The following is an 8,025-nucleotide window of genomic DNA, read 5'->3' on the forward strand; positions in this document are numbered from 1 at the left end:
ACCATTGTTGTACATCGGAGGGGCTTATAGTCTTGCGAGATCACACCAACCATGATTGTGGTGTAGCCGCCATCGTGTACCAAAGGGAATAAGGCCCGCGGCGGTTCGGCCGGAAGCTTGATAGTGAAGACGGCGGGGAGCGGTCCGGGAGAGGCTTGCCGGAAGGTACACCGGAGATCCACTTGCACGTGGGGAAGGCCTGGGGCTATCCACGGAGTTACCCGGCCGGGAGCTTGGCCTTTGCAAGGGATTCCTTGCGAGGGGCTCCAACGAGGACTAGGGGGAAGCTTGCACGCTTCTCAATACCTCGATAAAAATACCGGAGTCGTCGACGGAAGTTTACATATCTCTACCTTACTCTTTAGCTTCCGCATTTACATTGCAATCTTGGTTTGTGTTTTACTTTCCTAGCTTAGTGATAGGTTAGTTGGTAGGTTTGGAATCTAAGTTGCATAACTCCTTTTTACGTTAGACATAGCAATACACTAGTAAAACCGAAGTTACATATTGAGATAGTTTATTTTCCTGCATAGATTTTGACTAGGTGAAATTAAAGGCCTTAGTAAGAAATAGAATTTTAAATTACCTAATTCATCCCTTCTTGAACGTCACGGTGCCTTGCAGAGGCGATGGCTATCACCATCTTCAAAGAAGCTGGAGCGCTGATCTGGGCTCTGAATGAGGTCGATGTCCTGGAGCAGTACCTCTAGGTGTTCGAGCTCTTCCGTGGCCTGGGCGGTGAGTCTGTGCTGGAGGAGGTTGCGCAGACCAGCGCCGAGGACGTCGCGCACCGACGTCGCCCGGGCAGTGAAGTGGCTGTGCAGCGCCGGCATCTTGTCAGCTAGCGGGACATCCAGAAGCCAGGTATCGTCCCAAAAGGAGGTGTCTCTGCTGTCGCCCACAGAGACAATCGTGATGCACTGGTAGGCGGGTAGGAGGTCACGCAGAGCGGTCCAGTGCGCCCTGGCCATGTCGCCACCGAGGTCCGGCAGGTGGACGTGTGCTCCGATCCAGTGAGCCCAGGCCGAATCTGCTGGATGGTGAAGGCGGTGTAGAAGCTTCATGAGTAGGCACGCGTTCTGGGTGTCCAATTGCTTGATCCCGAGCCCGCCATCCTCCTTTGCCCGGCAAACATTGTCCCAGGCTACTAAGCACTGCGCCCCAGAGACGCTGTCCGAGCCTGTCCAAAGGAAAGCGCGGCGTCGAGCGTCAATAGCAGTCACCACGCCAGGCGGCAGAAGCATGGCACCCATAGCGTAGGTGGGGATCCCAGCCAAGACCGAGTTGATAAGGACCACCCGGGCGGCTGTGCTTAGTAGCAGGGCCTGCCAGCTCGCCAGGGACTTGTCGACCTTTGCAATGAGGGGGGCGAACGCTGACAAAGGCAGCTTGACATTGGATAGAGGGAGGCCAAGGTACGTCTGGGGAAGGAGCCTTCCTTGCATTGGAGTATGTCCATGAAGCTTTGTAGGGCACCCTGCGGGAGGTTCATCCGCGTGACCGTGCTCTTGTGGAAGTTAATCGTCAGACCGGTGGCGTTGGAGAACATGTCCAGTGCATCCTTCAGTTTCCGCGCATCTCCCAGTTCTGCCCTAACCAGGATGATCGTGTCGTCCGCATACTGTAGTACTGGGCACGGACCGTCGGCCATTGGGTGGTGGATGCCGGCCTCCTTCTTGATGAGCATTTGGAGGACATCGGCAACCAGCAAGAACAGATATGGCGATAGAGAGTCGCCATGTCTCAGTCCTCTTTTGCAGTCTATCCAGGGTCCTGGGACTCCATTTACTAGCACTGCCGAGAGCGACGTCTTGAGTAGCAGCTCCATCCACCTTGACCATTTCTCCGGGAAGCCTCTGGCCTCAAGGATCTTCAGCAGGCTGAGCCAGTTCACTGAGTCCAAGGCTTTGGTGAAGTCGAGCTTGATCACCAGGGTGGGCATGCGGCGTTTGTGGCAGCATTGCTCGAGCTCAGTGGCAAGCACGAAATTCTCGGAGATGGACCTGCCCTTGATGAACCCAGTCTGATCGACATCGATCAGCTTGGCGATCTGCTGTTGGAGGCGCGAAGTGAGGAGCTTGGTCAGGATTTTCACCGGGCAGTTTTGGAGAGAGACCGGTCTGAAGGCTCCCGGTGTCACCGCCTCCGTCTTGGTCAGGATTTCATCCTAAGTCATCAACGTTACTTCAGTGGCCTCTCCACCCGGAACGACATCTTTATCTGTCCGGACAGAGTATCGGCTGAACCATTTCCATGCCTAAAACGCTTCCGTTCGACCATCGGATTGGAATAAAACCTTCTAAGGGTACTATTCCACAAACTCTACTCCACAAATTATATTGTGGAGCAGCTCCACAAAAACCTGAAGTTTCTAGAGCACCTCTTTAGGTGCTCTCACAATGTACTTTACCTTTTTTCCTAGAACAGAGTTTGTGAAGTTGTATCTATTTGGCTGAAAAACATAGAGCGGAGCTAAAAACCATGGAACGGAGCAGTCCCAAACAGACCCTAAGTGTATTTCCATGTCTCTTCTACTCGTGTTCTTCCTCTCCAATCTCAGAACTACCGGTACACAAACAACAATTTAGCTGACTAATAAAATTGATTTTCACTAGTGGTTTTGACCGCCAGTAGGCAATGAAATTGCATTTTTTACTAGCCTTTTACACTAACGGTCAAAATCACCTTCAGTAAATAAATATTTGTTTTCACTAAAGGTTTGATTAAAACAACCGCCAGTATAAATGGACCTTCACTAGTGCTTCTTTTTAGCATAAAGTCAATTCCAGAAACATTGTGAGAAAATAGGAAATAAATTTCACGTCCTGGCCAGGCCACCACGTAACCCCATGGCCAGGTAAGCCATACAAAATTTTCTACAAAAATGCACACTTATGTAACTGTTTTCTAGGATCCAAACCCACAACCATTATGTCAGATTTTCACTTTAGTGACGCGCATAGACAGTCATTAGTGACGCAGAGAAAACACGTCACTTACATTGCATTTGTGATGTGGTGACATTAGTGCTGCTGACCCTTTATCGGCAGCGCGTGCAGTCCACACGCGTCACTGATGACCCATATCAGCGTCACTGATGACCCTTTAACAACGACACCTACAGGGAAAACGCGTCTCTGATAACAATTGTAAAAAACAAAAAAAAAGAAAAACTCAGACCACTGTCTTTATATACAGCAAAATAACAAACAAATCCACACTATTTCAATACAAGATTCACTCATTCAATACAAGATTCACAATTTCAATTCCATCCAAATAGGCCAATAGGGTTACCAAAAAAAGACTTTACTGCTAGGAGCCCACCATTATCTGCAAACTACTGCCATGCCGCTGTGAAGATACCAGCGTCCTTGCAGGAGTCCAAGTAGCCCACCATTATCTGCAAATTTAATAAAAACATACACTTTCAAAAAAAATGATGAGAACTGAAGATCCTAGTACTTACAGTTAGCATTCTTCAGCTTGAGATAAGCTATACTCTGTCCACAAATAAGTAGGTACAAACTAGTAAGGTCCCAGTCAAACAAAAGAAATTACCAAGTAATAACATCTCATAGCAATTTTGGATCTGCCAAAATTACACGCTATCAGTAGTATCCATGCAGGTCAATTTTGCTCCATATTAACATATTCACAAATCACCATTTTGTAAAGTTCATAATCTGTCATCAAGCAGGTCCTAGCTATTAGACATGTATAGTCTAGTCCTATATACGTTGTATTTGGACATGTTACCCCAGCCCATTGGGCTATATATATATGAAAGGTCACCCCCTAAGAGGGTGTGAGGTGTTTCCCTATCTCTCTACATTTATCTCTCTACATGGTTTCTTTTGCAATTAGATCCTGATCTCCCACTTCCGCTCCCTCCTCCCCGATCGCGAGTCTCTCGCTCCCTCACCCGATCTGATCGAGACCGATCGGTCTTTCCCGTAGATGCCGCCCACCTCCCTGCGTGTGCTCTTCTCACATCACATCCACCCACCCCGGCGGCTTCCCCTCCCTCCCTTCCTTCCCGATGTCCACCACGCCGGTGACCGTCAACGGCTCCATGCCGGCCACCGGGAACGGCACCCTGCCTGCCACTGGTGCTGGCAACATGGGTGCCCTCGGCACCGAACCTGCCCAGCACCGTTCGTGGCCCATTCCTATGCCACGGTGAACGTCAAGTCCCACGTCCTGATCACTTTGGAATTGAACTCCAACTACTCGAAGTGGGCGTTCTTCTTCAAGTCGTTGTGCAACAAATTTGGCTACGCAAGCACATCGACGGCTCTGCTCCTCCTCAACCCGCTATCCCCTAGTGGGATGCCGTGGAGTGTTGTGTCCGTAGCTGGATCCTCAGCTCCGTCGATGACTCTGTCCTTGATCTCGCCATGGACGAGCCCGATCCGAACGCACGCGACCTCTAGGTGGCGATTGAGGAGATCTTCCACGCCAACAAGGAGCCACGCGCCAACTTCCTCAATGACTTTCATTCCATGGTGTAGGGCGACTCCACCATATCAGCATACTGCCAGCGCCTGAAGACCAAGGCCGCCACCCTCCGCGACGTCGGTCATTCGGTGGAGGACTCGCAGCTCGTCCCCACCCTCCTGCGTGGTCCGAACCCTCGCTTCTCCACACCACCATCGACATCGCCAACTCCATCATCCTTTCCTCATTTGCCAGGGCCCATGACATGCCAGTCCCCAAGGAGATCTGCCTAGCCAACGATGAGAAGACCGTCGTCAACACCGCCCTCCTCGCCACGGCCGACTCTAGCTACTCTAGTCTGGGTGGGTGTCGCTCCAGCAATGACGAGGCCTCCTCCCGTGGCCACAACAGCCACACCACCAGCTATGGCAGTGGCACCAGTGGTAGCCACAAGGGTGGCGATGGCAGCAAGGGCAAAGGCAAGGGCAAGAAGGGCTGGAATGTCAGCCCTTCATAGCAGTACGGGGGTGGTGCTGGTGCTCCCCAATAGGCCGCACCCATGGGCCCCTGGTTCTGCTACAACCTGTGGGTGCCCCAAGGTTTAGCAGGGCCACAACACCTAGCGTTATGGGTCCTCGGCGTGCCTCCTCAGGCTCACATAGCCTTCGCGCTGGTGCAGCCTCCCACGTCCTTTGCACTGCTCTAGGTCTCCTAGTCGGCTTCCATGTGGAACCTGGCTGGCCAGCCGAGTCCCATGTGGAACCAGGCCGGCCTCATCACCGTGCTGAACCAGATGACTCTCTAGGATCAGCATCATTGGGTATTGGACTCCTGTGCTTCCTCTCACATGAGCTCCTCGGATGGTATACTCCTTTCCCGCCATCCTTCCTCTCACTCCTTTATTACTGTTGGCAATGGTCAAAATCTTCCTATTACCTGTCGTGGCGAGTCTATCCTTCACACACTAGTGTCAAATTTCCCTCTTCATAATGTTTTAGTTGTTCCAAAACTAGTGCATAACTTGATCTCAGTTCGTCAGTTCACTAGGGACAACAACTATTCTATTGAATTTGACACTCTTGGTTTTTTTGTCAAGGATATCCCAACCCGGCGCGTGATGTTTTGTTGCAATAGTGCTGGCGACCTTTACACTATCCCCGCTGCATCCGCCCCTCCACACGCTAGCCTCGCCATCTCCACCGACCTCTGGCATCACCGTCTTGGTCATATCAGCTCCACCATCCTCGACATTCTTCGCCTTAGTGCCTCCATCAGTTGTAATAAATTAGAGCATACTCTATGTCATTTGTGTCAGCTTGGCAAACATGTGCGGCTTCCTTTTTCAAACTCCAGTTCCTTTAGCTCTATACCTTTTGAACTTGTTCATTGTGACATGTGGATATCTCCTGTTGCCAGCATCCTAGGTTATCAATACTACCTCGTTTTGCTCTATGATTTTACATATTTTTGCTGGACTTTTCCCCTCATTTGCAAATCTGAGGTAGTAGTCCACATCACCAAATTTTGCAATTATGTCTCCACACAATTCAGCCTCACCATCAGAGCCTTCCAAGCCGATAAACGGCACTGAGTTCGTAAATAATACCCTCCAAACTTTATTTGCCTCCCGTGGTATTCATTTACGCCTCTCGTGTCCCTACACTTCTCCCAAAAACGGCAAGGCCAAACGAATTCTTCACACACTGAACAACATCAGCCGCACTATGCTCATCCATGCACACCTTCTTGCACCCTATTGGGCTGAGGCGCTCGCCATGGCGACATACCTGCTGAACCGATGCCCGTGATCTACCGTTCGCAATGCCATTCCATATGCTCTGCTTTACAACAAGACACATGATTACTCCCACCTTCATGTTTTTGGGTGTCTCTGCTACCGCAACTTGACTACCACGGCTTGCCACAAGCTCGCCACCCGTTCTACAGCTTGTGTCTTCCTCATATATCTCTCATCACATAAGGGGTACCTTTGTCTCGATCTGTCGACCCGGTGCAACATCATCTCATGCCATATTGTTTTTTGACGAGACGTGTTTTCCCTTCAGGCTTCTTCACACTTCTGGGTCCTCGTGCAGTGACCTGGATTTCTTGCTTGCAGGTAGTGTGCCAACGCACACCCCGATGGCCACTTCGTCGCCTACCGACGCTGAGTGAATGCGACCTTCTTAGGTGGTCCTGGAGGAGCTAGCGGATGACCTCGCAATTCTTCTCCGTGGGCCTATGGTGGCTGCTGCTCCTGTTCCTATACTAGTGGCTGCCCCTACTCCACCAGCCCTAGACTTCCACCTGACGTACAGTCGCCGTCCCTGGGCACCTGTGCCGGCACCAGCACCGGAGTAGCCTATGCCACCGCTATTAGGCGAGCAGCCCGCACCCCCACCGCCCGTGTAGCCTGGACCCCCACTACTTGTGCAGCCTGCTCTGGCACTAGTCGTGCTGGCTCTAGCACCAGCACCTGCACCGCCGGTCTCCCGGATGGTCACCCGGTCACAAACCAGAACTCTTTGTACGGTCCAGCGCTACGGCTTCTCCACCATGCACCTCGTCGTCTCTTCGGTGCCGGTGAGCTACTGGAGCGCCTTAGCCAACCCTTAGTGGAGGGCTGCCATGGCTGATGAGTACAACGCATTCATCGACAACGAGACCTAGTGCCTCGTTCCTTATCCTCCCGGCACCAATGTTGTGACGGGCAAGTGGATTTTGAAACACAAATTCCACTCGCACAGTTCCCTTGCCCGCCACAAGGCACGTTCGGTGGTTCGTGGCTTCTCTCAACGCCATGGCGTCGACTACAACATGACGTTCGGCCCCATCGTCAAGCCAGCCATGATCCGCATTGTCCTCAGCCTTGCTGCTTCATGCTCCTGGCCGATCGACTAGCTTGACGTGAAGAATGCTTTCCTCCATGGTCATCTGGCGGAGACCGTGTATTTACAACAACCCCCCGGTTTCGTCGACCCCGTTCACCCTGACAATGTTTGTCTTCTGCAGCGCAATCTATGTGGCTTGAAATAGGCTCCTCAGGACTGGTACCAGCGGGTCGCCACCTATCTTAGGCTCCTTAGCTTCATCACCTCTGTCTCCAACACGTCTCTTTTTGTACTCAAAGAGGGGGATGCCACCACTACCTACTCCTGTACATCGACAACATCATCTTTATAGCGTCTTCGACTGCCCTCCTATAGCGCATCATGGTGCGACTCCACTCTGAGTTTGCCATGACGAACCTCAACGATCTGCACCACTTCATCGGCATCGTCGTCACCTGCTCACCATAGGGGCTCCTCTCCTAGCCCTAGTACACTATGGATCTTCTACAGCGGGCGGGCATGGTCGAGTGTCACTCTACCTCCACACTAGTTGACACTTGTTCCAAGCTCTCCACGACTGACAGAGCTCTGGTCATCGATCTGTTATAGTATCAGAGTCTCGCTAGGGCCCTACAGTACCTAACGCTCACATGTCCCGAGCTCACCTACGCAGTCCAGTAGCTATGCCTCTTCATGCACGATCCCCATGAACCACACCCCGCATTGATCAAGTGCATCCTGTCCACCGGTCTCC

At 51.7% G+C, this 8,025-nt stretch overlaps 1 protein-coding gene across 1 annotated transcript; it reads right to left on the reverse strand.

The window, feature by feature from the left end:
* Window positions 1-608: 608 nt before the first annotated feature.
* Window positions 609-1,942, reverse strand: LOC136536563 (uncharacterized). Its single transcript, XM_066528814.1, has 2 exons — window positions 1,420-1,942; window positions 609-1,180 (listed from the first exon to the last, which is right to left on the reverse strand). The coding sequence occupies exons 1-2, from the start codon at window positions 1,940-1,942 to the stop codon at window positions 609-611; spliced, it is 1,095 nt and encodes a 364-aa protein (XP_066384911.1).
* Window positions 1,943-8,025: the final 6,083 nt, after the last annotated feature.

Source organism: Miscanthus floridulus, chromosome 2 (assembly GCF_019320115.1).
Source record: "Miscanthus floridulus cultivar M001 chromosome 2, ASM1932011v1, whole genome shotgun sequence".
Taxonomy (NCBI): Eukaryota; Viridiplantae; Streptophyta; class Magnoliopsida; order Poales; family Poaceae; genus Miscanthus; species Miscanthus floridulus.

Bases quoted from the DNA above. Each gene is read 5' to 3' on its own strand.
- LOC136536563 (XM_066528814.1), bottom strand. From the start codon at position 1,942: ATGCCCACCCTGGTGATCAAGCTCGACTTCACCAAAGCCTTGGACTCA. The intron at 1,181-1,419 runs GTACCTTGGCCT...TCCTTTGGACAG, and splicing joins GGAAGGCTCCTTCCCCAGAC to GCTCGGACAGCGTCTCTGGG.